The 26,330-nt window shown below is 41.1% G+C and overlaps 1 protein-coding gene across 6 annotated transcripts in view; it reads left to right on the forward strand.

The window, feature by feature from the left end:
• The window catches only part of DACH2 (dachshund family transcription factor 2), a 243,303-nt gene that overhangs the window by 209,702 nt on the left and 7,271 nt on the right, over nucleotides 1-26,330 (forward strand). For 2 of the 6 annotated variants that reach the window (XM_036402315.2, XM_036402316.2), the window contains exons 8-11: nucleotides 19,894-20,039; nucleotides 20,552-20,699; nucleotides 22,055-22,198; nucleotides 25,221-25,291. In XM_036402315.2, the coding sequence (XP_036258208.1) occupies nucleotides 19,894-20,039; nucleotides 20,552-20,699; nucleotides 22,055-22,198; nucleotides 25,221-25,291 (509 nt within the window). The remainder of the gene's footprint in view (nucleotides 1-19,893; nucleotides 20,040-20,551; nucleotides 20,700-22,054; nucleotides 22,199-25,220; nucleotides 25,292-26,330) is intronic. The other 4 variants (XM_036402317.2, XM_036402319.2, XM_036402318.2 and 1 more) reach the window with 3 other exon arrangements.

Here is a 26,330-nt window from a genome sequence, read left to right on the forward strand (position 1 = left end):
CTTTTCAAAGACAAACTGTCTTCATTTTGAGCAAGAAAAATAATTAGTTGAAAAAAGATCACTGATTTGGCCGGCGAACTCACCATTTTACTGGGGTTTTTTTCACAAGTTGCTGTTTTATATGATTCCAGCACCTATTCAACAGAAAGCTGGCCAAGAGGAATTCATCTCTGCAGTAACTCAGAAACCATAGAGCACCAGCATATGTCCCTTGCTTCCCCGAGGAAATGCAGGACTTTATTCTAACAGAAAGAGCACCAAGAAAGTACTTCACAAACCCATAGTCTCTATATGTCTAACAGATGGAAAAGTAAGCTACTATTCCAAGCTGCTGTGCCCAACAATATAGGAAGAAAGCTCAGAAATTGGAGATGAGATTAATGCTTAAAAGTCTGCTTAGAAGCCCTGTTTATTATAACTGGTGATAGGAATATGTGGTGCAGCAGTAAACAGGTTTCTAATGATCTGTGCCATAATGCAGTCTTACCTCTGGTGTAAAGTCTAAAAAGACTAGATCTAAATTTAAAGTGTTCCAGATTAGGATTTTAAATCTAAATTAGCAAAGCACAATGTAAAGACATTTCCTTGTCTTTTTTCAGAAGAGAGGATTTTTACCCCTAAGGTAGAATTGTTTTAAAAATTTAAGCCCTGGACTCTGGTCCAGTTGTGGTACACCATAACTGACCTTTAAATTAGAAGTTGCCCAGAATTCATATAATAATTAATACAACGCTCAGGGATTTAATTGACCGCAAGATTAAACTATTAAGGAAAAAAATTCATCCTAATTGAGAATTGAACCCCTACCCTTTATTCATGGAGTGTCTGCTCTGCTGCTTGAGTCGTGAATTGGGGGTTAATTGACTGTCTAGAATCTCCCAAGGAACAATTATTTCATGCAATGGTGTTAACACATCCTGGCATAAGGCATTTTTATGGGAGTCCTTTCCCCCCTGGATTTAGAGAGATGTCCTGAGCACAGCAAGGAAAGCTTCTGGATGTGGGCAAGGGAAAAAAAGATGGCAACAAAAAAGGGATTTGGGGTTTCCTTTCACACACAATCCCAGCACTTTTCATGTTTCTGCTTAGATTCAGCAACGTAATTTTGCTGCATTTTTTAAGTGTCTGCTCTTTTTCAGTGTTCAGGGAGTATAAATTCCTTGATAATAGTTCAAATTTGTGGCAGAATTACACTTCCCAGCTCAAGTTGTTACAAAGACTTAGAAATGAGCAGCCTGGTGTAGTTGGAAGGTGTCCCTGCCCATAGCAGGGTGTTGGAACAAGGTGTTCTCTAAGGTCCCTTCCAGTCCAAACCATTCTGTGATTCTGTGAAACAACTTGTAAGTAATTTAACATAAACTCCTCTAAAAGCCATTAAAAAATCTAGGTGTACTTAAATTTTTACTTTTTTTTACTAATTTGCTTGCATGGTGATTAATAAAATTCATTACTTCACAGTAGATTTTTCTGCTTCATTAGTGCAAATTTGCAGAACTTTTCTAATTACTATTCTCCTTTGAAGAATAAATAATAAGAGATAATATCAAAAATTTTTAACTAAATGAAGACTTAGTTATGGATACAGTTAGGCATTTTTTATATTTAAGTATATTCTGGTTTTTAGATGCTTTTATTAATGTGCCTTTTGTCTTTACAGAAGAAACTGTCAGAATTTAGGAGAAACTGTTTTTGGGCGGCACTATCAAAGATAAAAGGAAATGCAGAAAAGTTAGCTTTTTAAACTTTGATTTCAAAAATCAGTCCTAAATCCTGTGAGCAGGAAGGCCCAAGTTAATTCATGCTTGAAGCTGTGTGAAATCTCTCTGTGCTGAGTGGAGCCTGGGAAAGGATGGCACCTCACAGGTCCTGTTTGAAACTGATGCTGTACAAAAATTTGTTTGGTTTTGGTGGTTTTTTTTCCATTTGATTATTCTTTCTAAGTACCACACCCCAAGGAAATCTTAATTGTAATGACATGTAAGTATGTGAAGTGTAATCAATATTCTGTAATATCTCTCGCTGCAGTTGGTTCAGATCAGGGTGCTCAGCAGCAGTTTCAAGATGTTTTATGAACAGGTTCTTGTAGAACAGAGCACTTGAGCCATGTTCACATCTGAGAGGGGCCTTTGCAGTGCTGCTGTGGCTCATGATGGATCACATCCCAGCTCTGTGTTCCACGGGCTGTGCAGAGAGATGTGCTCTGCACGTGCAGAGTGTCAGAGTCCCCCAGGGCAGGGGGACTGTGTCCTGTGTCCTGGCCTCTGGGGTCACAGGGATGGGAGAGGGGAGGTGGACAGGACTGCCTTCTAGCAGGGTGCTCGCTGCAGGGTGAGGTGTGGTGTTCACAGCTTCCCTTGGGTCTGACATCAAAGATGAAATATAAAACATAAAACCTGTGTGCTTGTGTGCCTCGTGCCTGCACCAGCACTCTGCTGCCCAGCCCCAGGGGCAGAGCAGGGACTCACAGGCACAGCAGCAGCACTGTCACAGCATCCAGGTGACCCTTACACACACACAAGAGCTGCTGTCTCACATTTGTATCCACACTTCCTAACCTGCTCTGTCTGCAGGAGGTTGGAAAGGTGCTCCTGTCTTATTCACTACTACAGAAACATCAGCAACATCATCTCCCAGAGTTTCTGCTTTTTAATAGCTGTGTTTTAGAAAGCTGGAAGTGTGGAGGAGAGGCAGAGCTCAGACTCTTCAGCTGAAGAACAGTGTTTGAGACTAAAAAATGATTATTTCTTGCTTGTAAACATTGGAGGTGAACAGGTAAAGGAGATACAACAAACATGAAAGAAAGGGGATTTTATGGCATTACCCAGATTTGAGTTGGGTTTCAGTCACTCATTTCCAACTGCTCACTAAAACCCTGCAGTAAAGAAAGAGGAAACATGATCTGATATTTCCAACAAAAAACCTCAGCAGAGTGTTTCTTGCAGTGGGAGGAAATAGTTGTCCCAGGTCCCATAATAACAGTCTAGGCTCCCAAAAGCTGCCAGCATCTGAGGAGAATGGTGCCTGGTGAGAAATAGAGTAAGAAAGAAAGCATTTCCCATTGCTGGTGACTTGGAAGGAAAAACCTGGACATGTTCACAGTATGAACTAAGTGACAAAGCAATATTTTACACTCTGAGTGTGATTCCTTTACTGTTATCACCTAGTTCTAACTTCTCCCCTTTAAATATAATTCTGCTCCACAGTTTCCTCCACCTGCTGTTTTCCAAATGTCACACATGTCCTCAGTCCACATACACCATCATCCTTCAGCTACACTCCCCAGCCACATTTTCCACTGCCAATTCAAGCTCTCTCCAGCACCCAGCCTGCCTGTCTCCCTTTTTTTTTCCCTCTTTCTGTTTTGATTTTTTTTTTTTTCCTGTAAGAAACAAATCCATATATTGACAAAGAAACCCTCGGGGTCAGAAACCTTTTTGGTTTTGATGTTTTGAGTTTTTTCCTACTTTATTTATTCTTTCTAAGTAAGTACCACACCAAAAAAAAATGTAACACTTTTAATGACTTTTCAGTGTGTTAGGTGTAATTGACCCTGTGTAACATTGCTGTCTGCAGTTGGTTTAGATTTTAAAAAAATCCATAGTCTATCACATAGAAGAACCTGCCTGGGGTGAGTGGAAGCCCTCAGCAGTGTAAGATCCAAAGCCATACCCTGCAGGTATTCAGCTCTGCTCAGGGAGTATTGTAAATTGTGATGATGGACACACAATATTCCCTGTGGAATCTTGCCTTTAGCTGGGCATGGTCTGGCAAGTTCTGCAGTTAACAAGCAAATAAAGCCCCCACAGCCCCTGCCTGTGCTGCATACAGAGGCCTGTCCTGGGATTCCTGTGGGGCTGGGGAAGCAGCTGTGCTCACATTCTGCCCTTGGAGCAGCTTTTGCCTTCACCTTCCCTTCACTGCTCCTGGAGGAAGCAGCTGATAGGGATCGACACGATTTCCTGGGCACAGCACATTCAGATTTTTATTATGATATTACCAGGACATATGTTTGTGGAAAGAAGATATATATGCATATATCTCTCTGTTTAGCCTGGTAATAGAAACTGTGTAGAAATGGTATATTACCTGCATGAAACTGAAAATATGGGTGCCATAGGGTGCAGGAATTGGGCCCAGCTTTGCTTACAAATCAGCTTGATGATGAGGCTGCAAAAGTTATATTTTCACTGCTTTCACATACTGAATTTATTAGCTTCTGGAAATTGATTTTGGATGCCTTTCATTTGCCATTGGGCTGGAGTCAAAGGCAAAACGATGATATACCACATTTTGCTCACTCATCTTTTTATTGCCCAACTATTGTTATTGAGGAAAAGACATTTGATGTGTTCCTCAGAGGAGACAGAAAGCACATTTCATTTCTTTTAATTGATGAAAGTGTAACTGAACACAAGTCCTGCAGTCCTCACCTTCAATATCCAGGAGGAGTTATAAGGGATAGAGGGAATGCCCTGGGATTCAGCTTGGATCAGGGCTGAGAGCAGGAGCCAGCAGGGCTGTCAAACTTTGTCCTGTTTTATTTGCTTGGAAGGAACGGTGCAAAGTTAATATCGATGCAGTGCTGTGAAAGTGCTCAAGTAGTTATCTCTGGGAAGGTAATGTGAACTCAGCAGTATCATTGCTTTGATCTTTGGTTAAAGTCTTACAAAACTAGATTGCTGTTTGATTGACAACCTTGTCAGAGAGTGAATGAAGACTGACACTCTAATATTGAAAACGCAGCGTTTACAAAACTTAAAGCCCGAGTTTTCTCATGACACTGCTGCTTTTGTGGAAGACTGAATTTCACATTTATTTTTAAATAAGTGTATACCTTGCTGTGTGCAGCTAAAACTTATGATTTTAGACTGCTGGCTCACAAATTCTTCTCACCCTAATAATTGGTGCAGATATCTTTATAGCAAGAGCACTGTCACCGTGCATTTCAGGAGCTGCTGTTTGAAGGGTTGAACGTGGTGGTATTTATCACATCTCAATACCAAATCATGATCAATCCAGCACAGGCTGATGGATGCAGCAGTGGCAGGCTGAGCTTGGGCTGGGTAGTGGATCTGACAGTGTCTGGGTGGGTCTGATAACACAGGTTAAAGGTTTTCTGACTTGCAGTTCTCTCTTGAAGGGTTGTCTTCAGCTGTTGTTTCTTCAATTACCCCCTGTAATACCCTCAAATGAGACTGTTAAAGGGAGACTTAATTTGTGGAGTAGACTTCTTTCATGCCAGAAAGTCATGGGTACTTTTCCACACATCTCTCAATTTCTTCTTTAAATTAGACAAAATAATACATTTTGCTCGTTCAAAAAATAAAGGGATTTAAACAACTCTCACTCCTATTTTTATCTGACATGACATTAACTGCCACGATTTAAATAAAGTGTAAGAATGAACCAGATTGTGCTTATTCCCACATCAAAATACCTTCAGCAAGAAAATGTCTCCCCAAAATAATAATCCTGCATCATCCAGAGGTGTTAGTGAAGAGACTCTTTACATGATGCAGTTTAAAAATAGGCACCCAAAAGATTTTCACAGAAGGGGCTGCTGAGCTGTGCTGTGGGGCGTGGGAACTACTTAAATTGGCTTTCCTGTCAAAGCCAGTGTTTGCTGAGACTACATCATCAGTTTTTCTTGACCTTCTGTTCTCAATTTACTTCAGGATTGCTAAATTCTATGTGCGGTTCTTTCCTTACCTCTCAGCTCATGTATGTCCTGGATGGATGTGTGTGGATGTAGAGTTTAGCATCCCTAGGAATCTGCACAAACACTTGCAGATTGAGATGTGTGCAGTACAATGTAACATCTTTACTAAAGTATCCTTCATGAAAAAATATTAATTAAAAGCCCAGATTTAAGCCACTTTCATCAGCAATGCAGTTTTGCTGAAGAAACCCTAAATTTGACTGTAGTCTCAAAGTGGACATGTGTAAGTCATGAGGATAATTAACCATTTCATTATTGGAGGTCTGCAAGTGAGTGATTTCAGAATGAAAAGCATATATAGCTGTGTTGATTATGCAGAATAAATTCTTTTCAAGTACACATTTAAATCAGTACATTTTTTTTTATTGTGTAGAAAATGCATGTCCATGAAAAAACCCTCTATTGATCACCTAAATTTTGCTGTAAAGAATTTTTAAATATATATCTGAAATTCCTTTGGAAATGTCCACAATCTGCTTCCATATTGCAACACATATGGTAAGAAAATCTTGCTTACAAGCCAGTGACTGTTTTTAAACAGTTTTCAGAATTGCACTGAATAACAGCTCATGCACAAAAACTGGTGTGTTTTGTATTTATAACAAGCAGCTTAACATTTTCTAAACGATGACAAATTTCTCCTTGGATATGTTTTAATGTAATAATAGGATTAGTTTAGCTGTCCCTAGGGTTTTTTTATGTACGTAGGCACTGGTGGTATGTTAGGAATATTTCTGAGTCATTCTGGTTCTGTCTTCCTGCTTTCTTCAGAACTGAGAGGCCTCTGTGGCCATAAAGGTTGTTGCTGTTGATGGCTTTGATGTGTGTGTGTGTGACACGTAATGTTGATATTTAGGAACCGATTCCCTTGCTATGATTTTGATAAAGCAGTTTCTGGAACTTGTTGTATTTCAGTTAAAGATTTACGGCTCTCCTTTCGCCTCAGACCTCATTTTTAAAGGTCAGAAGAGAAAAGAAACCCCAAACCATAAACATATTAAGTGAAATATCCATGGTACCTCCAGTTAATGGTATTTCCTTAAAGCAGATAAGTTACCGAGCCCCCTTTTAAAACAAGAGTGTTAATTTACTGTTTCCTTTCATCTGTTGAAATAATTACTTTTCTTCTTCGCCTTCAACAGTTTGTTCTGGTCGTTAACATTTCTGTAAAATTAAGTTTGAAAGGTGCTTTTAATGTTCACATAGACTGCAGTGCACATTTGACTGTTAAAATCAACCTACTTAAGGCAGAACTAATGTTTAACACTCGCAGCTATTTGAAGTAGTTCACTGCCCGGTTTAATGGTGCTGCCAAGGGCAATGGTCACATTACTCGCTGCTGGATTTGGGGGAGTTCTTGTGCTGGCAGTAAAGACAATCCATGAGACTCCTGAAAACATTGGCTTAGATCTTAAAGGCATCATTTTTCTACTCCCAAAGCTATAAACTGTAATTTCGTGGGTAGCAGTGGACGAGAAGCACCAACCCCTGCTCTTGGCCACGTGCTCTGTTCAGGAGTCACAGTTTCCGTGTCTTAATGACCTTTCCTGCAAACTCTGGTTAAAAAAGATGAGATCGAGCTGTGCAAAAGCCATGCTGATGGTGGAAGAAGTGATCTTACATCATGGGAACTGGGGTTTATGGGATCAGGTCAGCTTTAGGGCACCTGCAGCAGCAGGCAAAGAGCAACCCTGGGCAGCCCTGCCCAGCCTGGTGGGCAGGAGGGGAGGGACACGTGGGGACCCCTTGGCTGCATCAGCACCCAGCTCTGTTTTGGTCACAGCCCAAGCAGCACCCTCTGCTCTGTTGATTTTTGTGGATTTCCCTGATTGGTTTGCAGAAGTGGATGTGTCTGCCATGCACTATAAAAATGCTGCTCCAGCCTTGCACTGAGAACAGACCCTCCCAGTGGCCAAATTCACTTCAGACCGTTCCCCTCCCAACAGTGCCTCAGTCTGAGGGGTTGAGAATGCAGGTCAGATAAGATGATTTATGGGAATCTTCAGGCCAATCCTACAGAAGAAAATGTAACTATTGTGGAGATGGGACCCGTGCTGGAGTCCTCAGCACATCAGTGGGAATTGCCTGGTGCAGGACTGCCCTGAGTAACCCACAGCCCAGCACATACATCACATTATTCCTGTGTGAGGTCACGGATTTATAACCAAACAGCTGCTTTTTCTCCTTTGATAAGCAGGGGCAGGCAGAGAATTTAAAGATTAAACAATACATCTTCTCAACCAGAAAAAAAAAATTATATATATTTACTAAACAGTGAGTGAAATTTTCCCCTTGGCTGGTCTAGTGCAATTTTGCAAGCTCCAACAATGCTGAATGGATGTTATTGAGAAGTGAATTTGGCTCATTCTTTTTTATGCTTTTAATAAATACCCAAGGGAAAGGCAGTTGTTCAAGGAAAATGAAATACAAATAAACATAAAATTTATTCTCAGTAGGCATTCTGAGGAACTTGGGGCTTGAGTTTTATGCCATGTTTTTTTTCCTGTTACTTGAAAGCAAAACTAAAATATTCATATAAGCTGTCAGTTCTCTAAGGCAAATTCATCCTTTTAGAAAATAAAATATAGATTCAGTGTCTAGAACAGAAACAATGTGAAACATAAAAATGATATTTCTGTTCCAGAGTACGTCATTGTAATGGACTGTATTATTTTGAACTGTAGATATAAATGTTGGGGGTTTTTGCACAGCATCCTGTAACAATTCTTGAGACACAGTCATGCACAAGACATCATTTGTAATTATAGCAGTTTGCCATTTTCAGCTGCTCTCTGCTTATTTCTCATTCAATTGATAATTCATGCACTTCAAGCTAATGAAGATTGTTCATGCTGCCACCTAATAGACATTGCCAGTTTTTCCTACCTAAATTTCAGGACAACTGTAGTAGATTTATTGGAAGGAAAAAGGAAATAAAAACTTAGTTACTTTCCAATGCCTTTTTCACTTAGATTTGTGGGGTACCACACAGAAGTATAGTCAGTGGAGAATGTTTATTGGAATAAAGAAGAATAATTTAGATTTTGGATTTCATTTCAGACTAATCATTGCCCAAGCTTTCAGACAATCCTTAAAAAAAAAATCTGTGGTTCTCCAGCTGTAGTGTCCTGTGGAGGGTCAGAGGCACCTTTTTTGGATGCATGAGTATTTTATTACCAATTCCTTATCTTTCATTATTACTGTTATTACTGTTTCTCAGTTCAAAAAGAACTTAGTTGCACTGTCTAATAATTGTTGGTTTAAACAAATCACAGAAAGAGACTTTTTATGGCTCTAGACTGCACATCCAACTGGGATACCTTTGTCAGATGCAGTGCAGGTTGATTTGAAGTCAGTGTTTATACTAGAGAGTGTAAATCCAGACTCTGCATGGTAAAAGCCACAGCAGATTTCACTGCTTGAGACTGAGCTGCAAAGGTTCCCCAGCACCTGGATTGATTCTGCAAAAATCTGGATTTTATTTTCCTGGAAGCTGTGTGGGAAAACACCTTCCCACGTAAGGTTTATGTTCACTGATATTTTATCCACTGCTTGTTTTTCATTGGCCACAGCTTGGAAATTTGCACAAACCACCCAGAAATAGCTTCATCCCCAGCCCCTTCCCCTGGGCCTGCTCACCCCTGTGAAAACCCCAGGGCTCGAGTGGCAGCATGTACAGCATCACTACCTTTCAGAATTGTACAAAACTAGCTGATTAAATCTGATTTTAAATACTGCTTTCAGCCCAGAACCCTGCCTTTTTAATAATCAATTAAAACATTGCTTCATTGTGTTTATTCAGTGTGTATAAAGCACTGCTTGACATGGATTAGACCTTACATAGCAGTACACAGCTGTAGCCCATCCAGCATTTTCCAAATGAGTTTGCACAAGGAATAAAAGATTGCCATCTGAGCAACACTGGAGGGAGACAAGAGCAGACAAAAGGCAGTTAAATGCTACAAAAAGAAAAAAGACCCTGTTGAGATAGAAATTTCTGAGCAAATGCCTCCATTTCACAGGGAGATACTGTAGCAGGCAATGTACATTGATTTTAGCACGTGAAGTACATTGCTTTGGGGATTCATTAAGCTTCATTTTGTGCACTATCATGAATGGGGATGTCAGCCACTCTCTCAAGTAATGCAGGGTTTCAAAGCGAGGAGGTAGAATAAGCCAAAGTGAAAATATAATGTGCCCTGCAAAGAGAGTGAGGCAGTTGGGAAAGGAAAATGCTTGGCTTGCTAAAAGCCGTACGTCACAGGAGCAGTAATCAAAACCTAAACATTTGTGAAGGGGTTTGTGCTTACAGAGTTTATAATGTGCCTTGGAGCTGTACGTTCGTGCTCCTGGCTGGCCTGCTGGGAGTCCCCTGGAAGGAGAGGTGCACTGATGGAGTGCAGAGCCTCATTCCTGTCCTTGGGAAGAAAAATGTGGACAATTGTTTGATACTTTTTAGTTACCTTCTTCTTTGAACTTGTTCAAGCTGTTTTTAAATTTTGTCACAGCTGGGTTTTTCACCTTCCGTATTTGCAGTGGGAGGGTGCTTAAGAAGGTGCTGTGTTCCCCCCCTCCACTTTTGCCTGGGAGCCAGTGGCAGAGCTCTGCTCTCTGTGGCCCTTCACCATCTCCTCAGGCATCAGCTGCCAAATCCAGAAGCCAAAGAAAGTGGCAGGTCCATACAGCTGGATTTTTCAGCCACCGAACAAATCCAAGGCTGGTTTGAAATCTGTGAATGCAGAGGTAGGGGTTCCTGTGTAATTTTTTGGCTTTGTGTCTTCAGTTGAGAAGCATGTAACTTCAAGGGTTTATCCAGAAACCTGTTTAGTAAGTTTAATTTAGTAATTATGGCACCACTGACATTTTTTTGACTTAGCCTACTACCTAAATTACAGTGCTCTGGAAACAAAACATTAATGAAGTTCCTTAAAGTTTTCCTGGTGATGGGATTGCAATGCCAAACCATCAAAAGAATGGGATTGTACCTACACATGGCTGTGAGGGGAAAAAATCCTCATTGCTCAATTCTCCAGCTTTTGTGCCTTGCCTTCGGCAGGTGTGACTTTTTTTTAATGCAGTTAACCCAAACACCAGGGCTTTACTGCCACACTCTGCCACATGCACTCTGTAGTAGAGCATGGCTTCATGAATTTTCCTGGTCCACGTTGGTGGCACAGGGTGCTTGGGCAAAGAGGAGTAGAGGGAAACTGCTGAGAGCTGCTGGAAATTGTAACCCTGCACCATACTGGTAACCAGTTAGTGGGAAGCAGACCCTGGAACTGCTGAAATAGTTCACACTTTTTTTTACAAGTGATGTTTTGTCTCTGTTATGTGCTGGGGGTCTCTGTGAAGGAGGTGGTCACTGCAGAGGTGAGCACAACAGAATAGCATCCACCTCTCCAGCAGCTCGGGCTCCTCTGGGGCAGGAACACAGCAGATTAATGTCAGATAGCTGCTGCCTTCTGCAGAAAGTTCTCCTCTTCCTCTCCCCTCCCCAGTATTTGACCCTTTAAAAGCGCTCAGGCCAAGTGACAGCTGCAGACTTCCCAGTTATTAGGCTGCAGAGTAGTGGATGTGCAGCGTTTGGTGCTTAGCTTCCATTTATACCCTGATCACAGCTGCCATTTGGGTCAGGAAGAGGTTTTCCTGTTGATAGATTGGCTGTGTGCTAGGAAAACTTGTCTTTCCCCAGAGCATCGTGTAATGATTGGGTGGTGAGGAGCTGCCATGGCCAGGCAGCTCCGCAGGGATTGTGCTGGAATATCCGGGAGGCTGGCACTGTCACTGCCGTGTCACATCCCCACACCGGGGCTGGGTTTCTGCCTCAGGGGCTCTTCTTGCCCTCCTGGCTCAGCCAGGGAGGAGCACAGAGATCAGGCAAGTTCTGGCTGTTTCTTAGCCCCACAGAGGGTTGGTTGTGTCAGGGTGCAGCTCTGCGACCTGGAGTCCTGCAGGAGATCCTGGCAGTGTCTAACTGGGGGCACTGGGAGTGGAGGTGGGCTCACAGCAGGGATCAGGATGTGCTCTGGGCTTCGTGGGATGGATCAGGAGCTGGGGCAAGGTTAAAGGTTTCTGGGGAAAAGTCAGAATTAAAGCAGGTGAAGTAAAAAGGGATGGATTTCTCATGCTTAATCAGGGTTTATAAAATCAATGTGTAACTGAACTGAATTCAAACACTGGGATATATAAGCAGAGTCCTTTATTGACATCTGAGGAATTCATCATTCATTCAGAAGCAAACCTTTCAGGTGCTCATCTCTCTGGGTATATTTTCCCGTTAATCATATTTCTCCTAACGATCAGTTTTGAAAGTTGTCTTGTTTCTGCAGCGCAAAAAAATCCTGCCGGTGAACATTCCCCAATTGCACTCATAATTATTTCTGATTAAAAGTGCCCTGGCCTGACAGCACCAGGGAAATTAATAGGAGAAGCTTTCTACAAGTTTTAGAAGACGAGCAAAGACATACTCACTCCCTCTTAAAATTATTTAAGCAGGTGCTGTGGGAAGCCATTGCTTTTATAATGCTCTTCAGATGTTTACAGCAAAACATTTTTTCCCAGTGATTGAATTTTTCAAAGTACTAAAATACCACGGAGAAATATGTTTCCCACCAGTTTTATGGCTCCCTGGATGCATTCTATACAAACCTTGTATCTGCCTGGACACAAACACTCTATTGCAAAAAGATATCTTGCCATTTTAACAAGCTGCACTGCTTTGAAAGGATACACTGCATCACCAGTGGGAATGTCAGTACCCAAAGAGTAATACTGCTTTAAGGGTACTATTTTATTAAAGCAGACCTCAGTAATTTGTTCCTGACTGTTATACACCCTTATTTTATTAAAGGTATTTTACATCTGTGGAGGAGATTACTACCACTCCTATTTTCTCCACTGCTTGGCTTTAATGGATGATTTGGAATATAATATTTATTAAGCCTAAGCAAGGGAGGACATAATAGCAGAATTGTCCTTTATAACCTATTTTACACAGCTGTAAAATAAACCTTAATAAAGCAGGAATAATTATCCAGGAATATCCAGGAAATGGAGTATTCCTCCTGTTTCAAATATTTGAAAGGTTTAACTGCTGGCTGTATGTGTACTTTAAGAAATTGAACTCAGCAGCAATAATATTAATATTAGCTTGATACTATTTTAAAATATATTAAGAGGTTAAGTACCTTGTGTGTCACAAGTGCTATGTTAGCATAAATCAATACATAACTGTAATTTCTCTGTGGTGTTGACTGTATATGATCCTCCAGGATTATCCTGTTCCCTTCATAGCTTTGTTTTCCTGTTTCTTGGTGTGATTTCTCTTCTTGGTGACAGTCGCTGGAATCTGTCCCAAAGGGAAAGATTTTGTATTAAGGACCTAATTCAGCTTTGCAAACTGATTCCTGATCAGATATTCCAGAAGAACTGCTAAAGCAATTCCTCTCTTCCCTCTTCCTTCTTGATTTCTTCCTCCTGTTGTCCTATTTATATTTTTTTTCATTGTGGAAATGATTTGGACTACAGTTATTACATTAATTATCCAAACTGACATTTTTGCAGTGTGTGAAAGGACAGGGTGGTATGTAAAATAGATGCACTAAGAACACCTACAGTATGACAACAAGTAGCAGGGTAATTGCTGAAAATGAAGTCTTTTCTGCTATCCCTTCTCTTCAACATCTGTTGTTCCATATGGAGTCATAAATATTTGCAACAAAATAGTTGAAGAAATAATCTCAACATTAATAGGGAAAAGCTGAATCCGTGAAGAAAATTGAAGAATCTTTTTTTTTTTTTCTTCTTGGCAAATTCCTCCTACCCATCCTCATCTGACACTTTAAAATCTCAGTAGAGGAATAGTCAGACTACAGTGATGCTTAAAAATCACCATGAAAAAAACCCTTTGTGAATGTTAATAGGAGAGTTAGCTGAGAAAAATTTTATAACCTCCTGATAATGACCATGAGGAGGATTTTGTTTATTTTGTTTAATTTCCCCCCTTTCTTCCATGCCACAGTAATTTTGCTACTAAACTTTTATTGAATAGTTCACATTATTTCACAGAAATAATCCTCCTCATCGTGGTGAGGAGTGACAAGGTACTATTATTGCCTGAACAAAACAGTTACTTTAAATTGCCATATGGAAAATGCACATCAATAGTTTTTAAGCTTCTCTCTAGATTAAGAAGCATTTTAAAGCACAGAGAAACTTAAAATATTTTGGAATCCAGATTATCAAAACCTGCCTGAGGAGCAAGCAAAGATAACAATAACACGGACAAACAACAAATTGTAAATAATTCTGAGTATTAAAAAAAGCATATAAAGGCTCTTTATATATCTATTAGGAGCTTTAGTGGGAGTACTCAGGCTTTTCCTTAATGAACAGAATTTAACAAGGTGACATCAGTTGTACTTGTTTTTCTTAATCTGTACATACTGAACTTTAGGCTGAGCTTATGTCCAGTGAAACTTTAGTTCTGATGTTGAGACAGTGAATTGCTGCACTTTTAGTTTTATTTTTCACTATTATTGCAAACCAAGTATCTCATCTAACTCAGGTCTTTGTTTTTAAGGCTTGAATAAATAAAATATTTTCAGGTGTTTTTACTGCCAGTGCCATGTGAACATCAGAGTATATTGTAAATATGTTAAAGTTATAAATAGATATAATTTTCTGGGTTATTAATGAGAGTACACTGATGAAAATGTCAAAGCTGTATAATTATGCACCTCTTGATAAAGAGTGCACAGATAAAGGCAATTTATAAACTGTAATTTCAGCCTTTTCTAGTGAAATTTTCATTTCTCTGCTTTTTGCCACCTCCTTGTATTCAAGCCTCAAGTGGCAGCTCTGTGATGTCCTTTGGGAGGACACACCCTTGTCATTCCTGAGATCAGGAACGGTGTCCAGGGGATCAGGGCAGGGCTGTCCCCTGTGCTGGCACTGCTGGGGCACCTCCAGTGCTGGGGGCAGCTCGGGGACCCTCATGACCAGGGGGACATTGAGGGGCTGGAGTGAGTCCAGGGCAGGGAATGGAGCCCCAGGAGGGGCTGGGGGAGCTGGGCAGGGGCTGAGCCTGGAGCAAAGGAGGCTCAGGGGGGACCTTGGGCTCTGCACAGCTCCTGACAGCAGGGGACAGCCAGGGGGATCAGGCTCTGCTCCCAGGGAATGGGAACAGCCTCAGGCTGGGCCAGAGGAGGCTCAGGTTGGATACTGGGAAAAATTCCATCATGGAAAGTGTCCAACCCTGGCACAGCTGCCCAGGGCAGTGCTGGAGTCCCCATCCCTGGTGGCACTCAAAAGCCATGTGGATGTGGCCCTTGGGGACATGGTCAGTGGTGGCCCTGGCAGTGCTGGGAGAACAGCTGGACTCCATCAGGACCTTACAGCTCTTTCCCAACCTCAGTGGGGCCTGCAGTTCCTGCTGATCCCACTGAAAAAGTTTTATTAAACACTTGTTCAGGCAAAATGGAGTGATTTCAGAGTGAGAACCTGCTTGACACAGGTAAGTGGAGCATAGTTGATGGTGCCATTCTCTGATTGTTTCTAGAAACTTAAGGCAGCACGGAAATGTACAGGAAATGTGATTTAATTGTTAGATACTGCTCTCAAAGTGGAGTTTTTCCTGCCAAAGCTCAGTAGTGAACAAGGCTTGTACCAGTCACTGGGAAACTAAATGAAATCTGATTTAAAGGTACTGCACTGGATTAATCAGCTGCTCCTCAATTGCATTCATTGACCCCATTCATTCAGGGGCTGTAATTAAGAAAAACAGCAGTGACTTTAAATTTGGCACCTGAAGCACAAGGTTAAAGCACTAAATTTCTGCCTGGTGCCTGGTTTACAGGAGACATCTCTTTTCTCACTCATGATCAGGAGCCTCAGCTCCTGGCAGAGCAGCAATGAGTGAGGGGGAAAAAATACAGAGGGTTATGGAGGGATTTTGGAAGTTATTAAGACATGGAAGACATATAACCATGTCCTTGTGGAATTAGAAATACTAAATACAAATACTTGAAATAAACAATGCTTCAGATTACAGGTTTTCATACTTGTTTTGCTGTAAAAGAAAAAAAAACAAAACAACCTGGCTTCTAGTTAAGCAATACAGAAGTTGCCAAGATTTCAAATTAAAATAAGAAGTCTCTTTCAGAAAACTGATTTTTCAGTCAAAAATGAAAATTTTAGCCCTAATTATATTAAAATACCCATGTTTGGACACCACCTAGAGCTGGAAGTCAGGGCACCTCTTGCCACCATGAAGATACATCAGTTTGGATGATTCTGTCAGGTGTTTGGGCAAATAATGGTATTTCAAATCCATATTTTACTTTCAGAGATGAGTCACACAGACAACCCAGCTGATGTTGCAAATCCTCTGCTTTATTTTATTAAAAGACAAAGAGGTCCATTAGAGTATCCAGGCTGTTCTGTAACTATGGGCCATTAAATGTAATCCCCATCACTCAGGTATGAAACCTGAAGAATTACAATTTTAATAAACCACTTCAGTCCTTGGGTTTCTAAATTTTATGCCACAGGCAGGGAAAAGGAGTGACCCAGCCACCATCTGTGTCCAAACCCATCTTCTAATCCCTGCCTGAAGGGTTTCTGAGATCAAATGTCTTGGTTAGTAACTAACAGGTTAATAACTATAAATTCTGTATCAATTGTTTCTCTCTCCTCCATATGCCATGTATTTATTTAATGTTTGAGTTATATTCTGTGAGCTGTTGGAGGTGAATAATGCTCCTACAGCTCCAGGTAGATAAAGTTTTTAAATGCATGAGAAGAAATAACTTGGTGGTCTAACCAGTGTAAATTGTGCCACTAATATTTCTCCCTTATTTCGAGAGGGATGTGGCATTTCAAGTGGATCAGGGCTGTGAGTGATGGGTTTAAAAACATGCCTTCTGAAAGAAAATAAAGCAGCTGGCAAATAAAAGTGCCTGTTGGTTTGGGCCGTGCAGGGAGCAATTCATGATCCCCACATTCCCAGTGCTGTGTTCAGTCTGGAGGTTGATGCTTCATTTGCCAATCCCTGTTCCTGCAATTTAGGCAGAAGACAGAAGATGAAATACTTAAGCATATTGAATTAAGAGCAAGAAACTTCCTAGCAGATTTCTGTGTGCTTTCCCAGGATGATACTCCATTCACTGTTAGTGTTTACTGTGTATTTCTTTGCTCTGCAGTATAATTCTTACTTTCATCTATTCATCTGGATGTCAGCTAGAAATTAAAATGAAAAGACTGCACTCTAAATGGATTCCTGAATGCTTTTATAAAGCATGGCAGGTTTAACAAACAGGCTCGATAAAAGTAGTTCCCACTTTGCTTCAATAATCAGAAAGGTTGTTTGTGTCCTTGGTCAGCCTGGAGCTGTCTTGGCTTTATTTCTTGCTTATTCTGTTGTATTGTATATGTGAGTGCAGCTTTTAGCATTTATATTTTTAGTGGTGTTTAAAATCAAAATCCTTAAATCAACATTATTTTTTTTTCCATTAAAGAGATGCATTTGATACAGTCCCCAAGAAATGCTTCCAGCACATGCCATTTTTAATTGCTTTACCAATTATGATTCCTCAAGTCTAGCTAATAAATTTCTGCCTAACTGTGCATTTATTCAGAGCATGGGCAAGATGTAGACACCGTTCAGATGTGAAGACCTATTACAAGATTGAAATAGATTTCTAATGCATTTATCATTCATCTTTGCAGAGTGTGATTTCAATCAGAAAAAAAAATGATGAATGGTTTGACAGTTTCCACCCATATACGCTAAAACATAATATGCTGCTTCTAGTTTCAGCTGTTACAGACTTTAACATGCAATGTGACCTTGGTCTGCAAAGCATGTTTGGTTAGCACAAAAACTTAATCATAAGAAGTCATAAGTAGAATCCTTCTTCTTTACTGCCCTTTTTCTGGGACTTGGAAATTTATTGCTTCTGGGACAGGTAGGATATGAACAATGGGCCAAATAGAGTCCAGGGTTATCTCATCTGTGTGAAAACTGCTGCTGAAAATCGATGTGACCTCTGCTACACTGTCATCCCAATTCCCACCCTCTGTGTCCTATTTGTCTTTTGGTAGAAGCTTAGATCTGTGTGCTGTCTCTGTGTGTCTCTCTTGGGCCAGATTATCAAAATGAATCATTGCCTGCATACCTCTTATATTTCTATTTATTTTCCTGGTGTTGACTAGGTCTGATGAAATATGATTCTTTTTGCATTTGATCCTCACTGCAGCAAGCAGCACCTAATTTAGCTGTGTCTATCTCTTTAAAGAAGAGTAATACTATTTTGAAACTTCAATCTGCTGTACAGTAGCATTACAAACCATAGACCATGCAACCTGTCTTCACAGTCAATAGTAATTTTCCTTTCGGCCAATTTAATGTTATTACTTTCATCTCCAAATAGCAGAGATTTCTAGAGGTGTTAGAGCAGCTCCAGTTTTGTTATGCATACTTCATGCATTGCTTTCTTTTTCAAATGCCACTTCTGTTTAGTCTTTTGTGACTCCGTGGCTTCGCTGTTATTTCTGTGTGGCACCATGTGTGACAACTAATCAAGTTATTTTAAAAACTCTGCTCCTGATATATTTGAATGTGAGAAATGGTGTGTCTGAATCAGCACAAACTTCATAGTCTGAGTTCGTTACCTGAGTTGGGATTTTTAAATGGATCACTTAAATTCCATCTAAGATGCCATCTCTGAGGACATGTGGATGTTACTGGCTTTTGTTATTAGTCCTGAAAAATCATTAGGAAGGTGTTCCATTTAATGAACTCACAGAGCAAAGACAAAATACTCCCAAACCAGAGATTTCAATGAATACTTGAAAACTGCTAATGCTCCTGGTTTGTTGTCAGGTGGATGCAAGAAGTGCAGCTCAGTGGAGGCTCCTGAGTGTGTTACACCAGAAAACAGTGCTGCAGTGGAGACACCCTGGGTTAATTAGTTGTCAGATTCTTTTTAAGTTGTTTATTCCTTAAAAACAGGAGTGGGAGAAGGAGACCTTTTGGGTGTGGTCTAATTGTAAATTCAGGCTGTAATATGACCAGGACACTTGACAGATGAAACTCTGGGGGCTGGCTGTGCAGCAGCCCTGGGTGAGCACTGGCATCAGGAGCTCATGGCCAAGGCAGGGATCACAGGCTTCTCTAAAAGGGAGGTGCTGGGCAGACACTTGCCGTGATTTCTGCAAGTGCAGGATCATTATATATATATATATATATATATATATATATATATATATATATATATATAGGAATATTGCACAGAAGTACTTTTTTAGCATTTCAGAGTGAAAAAATTGTACAAAGTTTGGCTTCAGTCACAGCTAGATTTTAATTGTGTGGTTTTCAGCAATTAAAATGAATATGTGGGAAGAAGAAGTACTCAGAGGGATCTGAAAGAAGGAGCTACATCTACTGTCCTAAAAGATCCTTCAATTATTCTATTCAAAAAATGGGAGTTCCATGGTGATAGTATTGATTCCTCAGCAAATTGAAGGGATTCTAGAAAAAAACCAATTTCTAACATTGTTTCTTTCTGGATACACATTTCTGCTGGCTGTGCACAGCTCGATCTATACCCACACCATGTATTTGCAAGAAGGAGTGCAGGGGGAAGCTGCCAGGCCCCAGTTTGCTCTCTGCAGGAGATGCTCCAGTTCCAAGCAGTGCTGGCAGAGGGGATGGATGACTCAGTGGAGATTATTTACTGCTGAGCACGGGAAGGGGAAAGGTAGAGAAGTAAAGAGATGTGATACATTCCTAGATTAGAATTTTGCCAAGGTTATAGCAACAAAAAGCACACATCACAGAATGGCAAACATGATAGAATGAAGACAGGTCATTCAGGTTTAATGAACTGCGTAATGCTGTTATAATTCTGTGGTATAATTCTGTAGAATTTGAGATATAATAGTCTGTCCTCCATTACAGCTGTGTTATAGGCTCAGTGTATTGATTATTGTTCTGTACTATTTTGCCAACTTGCCTTGGCAACAGTCCCAGCTGCCCAAAGACTGAAACAATGTTGATTTTACTAATGCACTTGTGTTTTGACTTCCAGATAAACAAAATGCTAGTTGCTAGAAATGACAGTCACCTATATTTCCAATGCTTTCTGATGTCGCTTTTAAACCTATCTTTACAGAAGAGGTCCAAATTGCCATTCCAATAATGAAACCAACCTTAGATAAAGTCCAACTGGCTGGACAGGCCTTGCCTCCTGGATTTCCGGCGCCATTTCTTTTTGCTGATGGTCTTTCATCAGTAGAAACACTATTAACCAACATTCAGGTAAATTCTTCTCTACAGGGCCAGGTTATGTCATGATAGATAACATGTGTTTCTTTTGCACTCTTAAAAAAGTTTCAGAAACTATTTTGTATTTGTAGTTTCTCATCTCTTTAATTTAATGTCATGCTTAGGTTTCCTCTCTCCCTGGCCTTATCAGTCATGGAAGGGTTTCATACATTGTATATTTGACTTAATAATTGGCAATATTTGAAATTCACCATTCTCATTATTCCTGCAGTGCTTCTCTCTGCAGTTATTGAGGTGAGCAGAGACATGGCACTGTGTGTGTAACCAAATTAACCAAAGCTGTACTGAATGATTCCATGCCACAAAATTCCTCATAAATAACTCCAACATTAGCTACTTCCAATACCCAGTTGTGTTTCAGGTCTGTAGGTTCCTGCTTCTAATCTTTCTGTTTTCCTAGAGGGTGTAAAAGAAACAAGTGGATGAATTTTGTCACTGCTGAAAGAAAATGGTGTTTTCAGATCTTGCATCTGTGTGTGTTTTAGGGCCTGCTGAAAGTGGCTGTGGACAATGCAAGAGTCCAGGAAAAGCAAATACAGCAGGAAAAGAAAGAGTTAAAGATGGAGCTTTGTAGAGAGCGAGAACTACGAGAGAGCTTGGAAAGGCAACTCACAGCTGAGCTGCAAAGCAGAGGTGAGTGAGTGAAAAATGGAGTTTAGGTGTCTGTGAAATGTGTAACCCTTTGGCATTTCCAGCTGGAGCTGTCGAGGGCTCAGAGTTAACTGCCATTCATACTCAGTGGAATGCAGCAGTGGACCTGCCCTGGTAATGAAGGATTCAAATCTCACAGAACCAGAGCAAAGCACAGGTTTCTGTGAGCAGAAGGAGCAGTGGCTGCAGGATTATTACCTGTAGGGCAACTGGCCCCAGAGAGTTTTGGCAGGTTCTGAGGAGGGAAGCTGGGCAGTTCCATGGCTTCCAGGTCTATTAGCATCACTCTGCCCAGGTATTCCCTGCCCGATTTTTTCATTTGACAGCTTTAATTTCTTTTTGTTTCTGCTGTTATCCTCCAAGCATCATCAGTCCTACTGTGAGAAAGACATGGCTTTAATTTGGGTATTCAGGTGATTTTTTTCATTACATCCCTGGCCCATATTTCTGCAGCCTCAGTGCTGCTCAGTTTGTCTTGTAGAGAACTTCAGCTCAACAAAATAGACCTGTGAGAAATTGTCTGCCCAAGTGCAAGATCTGAACCAAATCATCCTAGGTATTTTTTTTGCATCAGGAGATTGAGGTGCAGTAGCACACCCCAAATGGGGCTTTCTGAGACAAAACCATGACTGGTTAGAAGCTTTTGATAATAATAGGCAATTAAATTGGTAAATCTGAATTTCTCGCTGTGCTGTTGCAAAGGAGGCAGTATTAGTATTCTTTTTAAAATTCAGATCTGCATCTGAAGGAAAGGAACAGCACTTCATGTGCCAAAAGCTACTTCTAGATTACATCCATGAAATCAGAAAGATAAAACTAGATAAGACCAAAAGTGTAGGTGCCAAGTCCTTTCTTCCTGTGCTTTTTGAATGGAAATTGGGTGTGTGGAGCTTTCTGCAGTGCCAGGTCTCACTAAGAGGCACCAAAGGGCACCTCTCAGTTTGGGTGTGAAGGGTCAGTAAATCCTGCTGAAGCTGTTAAATTGCATTGGATGTCCACAAATGTTGCATCGCCCAAGTGTGATGGGACTGTAAAACAAAACTGAGCTCCTTAGGACAGCACAGTGTACCCCTCCTGAATCCCAGCTAACTCACCAAAATCTTCAGGTCATTCACAGACTTTGATAGCTCCTGACTTGTGAGAGAATTTCACCAATAATCAGCATCCTCAGAATTGTCTGTCTTTCAGGTCACCACCACATGCACATCTTTATTGTTCTAGGAGTCCTGAGCCAGAAATGCACCCTTTGAATATTGAACATAACCTAATTTCTTACTGTCTCCGTCATCTGTTAATTGAGCCCTGACAACCACTCTTACACTGTATTTACATTTCAGCCACAATTCAAAAACGCTTGAAGAAAGAGAAGAAGGCAAAGAGAAAATTGCAGGAAGCTTTGGAATTTGAATCCAAGAGAAGAGAACAAGTGGAACAGGCTCTGAAACAGGCCACATCAGGTGACGGTCTCAGGATGTTAAATGGTAATGTCTTAGTTGGCCTTTCACAGTCAGCTTAAAATGATGTTTGATTGAGTGAGAAAAAAAAAATCAGATGGTGCACAGAGCAAATTTCAGAATAAACCCCCACAATTCTTTCCTGAAATAATGAAAAATCTATTTCAGGCTATGTGCTCTGGGTCGAGAATTAAAAAAATAAATAAGTCTGCAACTAGAGAAACAGACAGAGCAGTTTACACAGAGATGACAAGAAATGCTGAATATATTACAGAGAAATCTGTTACAGTGCCAGCTAAGACAATGTGAAATTTGGTTCCTATAAGGTTCTGTGAACTCTTCTCTCCCAGCAGATTCATTTTTAGAACTGCTGAGCTTCATTTCAAAAGCTGTTTGGCTGAAGTTTGCTCAGCCTCAGGACCTATTAAGTTTGTTAAATATGTATCAGCTTTCAGAGCTGACTGGGTTTTGAACATTTCCCAAATATTCTTGTGAAACAAAAGCAAATCAGTTCATCTCCTAAGCAGTGATTAAGTTCTGGCTACCAGGAGGATTTGCCTTTTGTGCTTAAGATGATTCTGGCCAAACTTTAGAGCTTTGGTTTGAACATTTAAGACTGAACCTAGCTGAGATTCAATTAATTTCAGGTTCTGCAGCTAAGGTTTAGTCTGTGCATCCCTACCTGGAGTCTCTGCAGAGGCTCAGGAATCAGAGTGACATTCAGTCCCTGCTGCATTCAGGTGTCCTGTGGTGTGTTAATTTGTGCTGCCTGCTTTGGGCACTGCTAGAGACTGCAGAGTGCAAAAGCTGCCTGACTGCTGAGCAAAAATAATGAATTTGGCTTGTCTGGAGTTCTCAGCTGTGAGAGCTGCCCACACTGTTGTCTAAAGGCAGGGCAGGGCTGTGTGTGTGCCCTGGCACAGCAGTGCTCTGCAGGAGATGGGAGCTGGGATTTATCTGGGGCACCCAAGGCACATAAACTCTGTGAGTATGAGAGCAGCATCTCTCAGAGGCTCCTCTCATCTGCTGTTCAGAGCCCTGCACATCCTGGAAGCAGGGACTGGCTGCTGTCCTGGAGCACTGGCAGTGGCCAGGGGGCTCCAGCTGTGGATTCACAGCTGCAGTCACAGCAGGCTGGGGACAGTGACTGGGGAGAGTGGATGGCCAAAGCCAGCAAAAAACCTTCTCCACTCCTCCACTGGATCAGACAAATGCCCAGACTGGATCCCACTGACAGAACCAGCACCTTGAGAGGAAAATCAGAAAAAACCTAAAATCCTGCTGTGCTGCAAGGTCACTCCCCTGGCTGCTGCCACTGCAGGGAAGCACCTGCTGCTCACACACCAGCCAGCAGCACCAAGCAGTTCTGGAAGCCACAAATCCAGGGATACCAACGTTCCAGCAGTGTGATTAACACACCTTTACATCTGCTAGTGTGGGCCTGGCTGCAGCAGTTTGATTTGCAGGCACACTCAGGTAGTCATATATATGTTAGTGCCTGCAAGAAGCTGATATTTACATGCTAATCTGATTGCGCATGCAAATCAGGTAGCTCATTAGCATCTTAATCCACAATTTAATTGCAGGTACAATTTTATGACAACAAAATGTGAAGGGCTATTCTGAGTATTTTTAATTTAACTCTGACAGTCTGTCTCATTTAACAGATGCTGTTATTAGTTACAGATGACTTTGTCATTTTTGGTATATACAGCGTGTTCTCTGAAGGGTTTGAGAAGAAAGAACCTTTTCAGATTGATAGGTCAGAGCCCTGCACTTGCCTTCAGAACAGGAATCTGAGTAAGGGAAACCCTGCAGATTAGCAGTCACTTGTAATTTTATGAGGAAAAAAAAGTATATGTGAAAATACTGCTTTTTATATCACATATACATTTATAGAGCTATATATGCACACATGACATGAATTTCACTTACACATTTATTGCTGAGCTATTGCTCTCCTGTAAGGACTGTACTTCTCAGGGTTGCCCTGCTTTCACTCAGGGCTCAGTTACTGCAGGGTCACCAGCAAAGCATCACCTCTGTGACAGATCCTGACACTCAGCTGAAGGGATCTGTGAAAGCAACAGTGCACTTATTCCCTGTTTGAAAAAGTCCAGAACAGGCTTTTGCACAAAAAAAAACCCCAAACTGTACACACAGCTTCCTTTCAGGTGTGGGTTTTTCCTTCCTGTAATTTCTAAGGGCTGTGTGATAAGGGAAGCAGATGTTTCTCCAGGATTTGAGGTGCCATGGATTCAAATCACATCCCCTTCATGCTAATCCTTGTTGGCACAAGGTGCATCGTGGCATCTGTTCCTGTAACACCCTGGGGTGTTGGAGCCCCCACCCCCACCCCAAGGACTGTGCAGACACAGGGATCACCAACATGAAATTAAACAGGTCCAGAGTGAGTGTCATGAGACTCCTTCTCAACTTGGGGAAAAAAAAAAAGAGCGCAGTCCTCTTTGGAAAGCTCTTCTCAGAGATCTGGAAATGCTTCACATAATATGACAGCTGTAATTTGGGTTTGGGTGGTAACACATGCTCACACATCCCAAGCTGAGGTTGGAAATGCAATTTGCACAGTTCTTATCTGTAACATGCACTCACACAAACTGATACACACACACCCCAAAACTGTTGCCTGGCACTGGCTATATTCTTAACTCTGTAATTTGGAGGTACTTGGCTACATACAAGAGTCAATGTAGTTTAATATTATCACAGTTTAATTTCAACTTTTATTTTTCATGTGTCAGATGCCCTCATTCTCCAAGAGGATTTTGCAGACATATTATTACCACGTGTTGGTTATTATCTGATCGTCAGACAAATGTGAAGCACGTTAAAAATAATTCACTGTGAGACCAGTAATGTTTGCACATTTTGGAAACAATTTACTACTGAAAATTCTATGAGGACCAAATGTTTTATGCAAGACCATGTTAACTTGGAGAGCACCCTAGTTTGCTATAAATATTTTTCTAAAGATGCCTGAGAGAGGGGCAAAGGGGAATGCATTAATCTTCAGTCTCCCATCTTTCAGATGCTGGAATCCCAGATATGGAAATAGAACACAACGGAACCCAACATGACAGTGCAGCCATGCAAGGTGCAGTATGTACCACAGCTCTTCACTTGTGTGCTTGTCCTTAAAAATGAGTTTAATCATTTTTATATCTGTTTTCATGATTTAAGATCAGTGTAAATTACAGAGCTTTGGTTTGTTTTGCTGTTTGATACAGAAAACCTTTGTAAGAGCAAAGATCAGAAATTAACTTTACAATATCAGAAATTAACTTTAAGTTGAGGTGATATTTAGCTGAAGTTAATTAGAGGTGCTGTTTGTTTTAAAACTGATATTTATCTACCAAGACACCTGCCCTTAGTTCAAAAGGGGTTTTATATATGATTTGTCATTTGAAATATTTTACCTCTAGTCTTTACGTACCAATCAAGATCGCAGATGTTTTCAAAAAATGCATGAACTGTAAGTGAAAAAGAAAAGCCATGTTCACATGATGGGCAGTTGTCTGGTGCTACTTTTCCTTCACTGTGTGCCTGTGTGTAAGTGCAGCACCTCCAGGTATGGCCTCAGTGCTTCCCAAAGAGCAGGAAATGAGTTCTGGCTGCAGGTCTGGGATGTGAGGAGTTGTGAAATCCTCCTTTGTGGGAGCAGGGACAGGGATATTCCCAAGGGATATTCCCATTCCTCTTGGAAGCCTCTTTGAGCCACACAGAAAATCCACAGTCCCCTGTGATAAAATCTCCTCTGAGCAATTTGAACATTGGAATTCTCTGATGAAAGTCCAACTTGTAGAGTTTTTCTCCCATCAGTCCTGTGCCATTTTCATTCCAGACTGTTCAGTTCTATGCTGGCAGCCAGCAGACAGCTTCCTCTTCCACAGAACTGCTGCTTCTTAGAGCAATCCCACCCTCTCTCCTGCTTCATGGGATGGTAACGTGCAAAAATCCCCTGTGCTGAGGCAGTTTGTGCAGACAGGAGAAGGGCTGCAGTGCACTTAGAGACACAAACCTCACTTGAGCATTTCTCTTCAGCTGGGGAAGGTCTGACTTGCATACCTCTGGTATGCATCTGTCGTCCATCTGCCATCCTTACAGGAAAGCTTTCAAATATTTTTACTGCTGTCTCTTC

The sequence above is a fragment of the Molothrus ater genome, chromosome 14, assembly GCF_012460135.2.
Source record: "Molothrus ater isolate BHLD 08-10-18 breed brown headed cowbird chromosome 14, BPBGC_Mater_1.1, whole genome shotgun sequence".
Lineage (NCBI taxonomy): Eukaryota > Metazoa > Chordata > Aves > Passeriformes > Icteridae > Molothrus > Molothrus ater.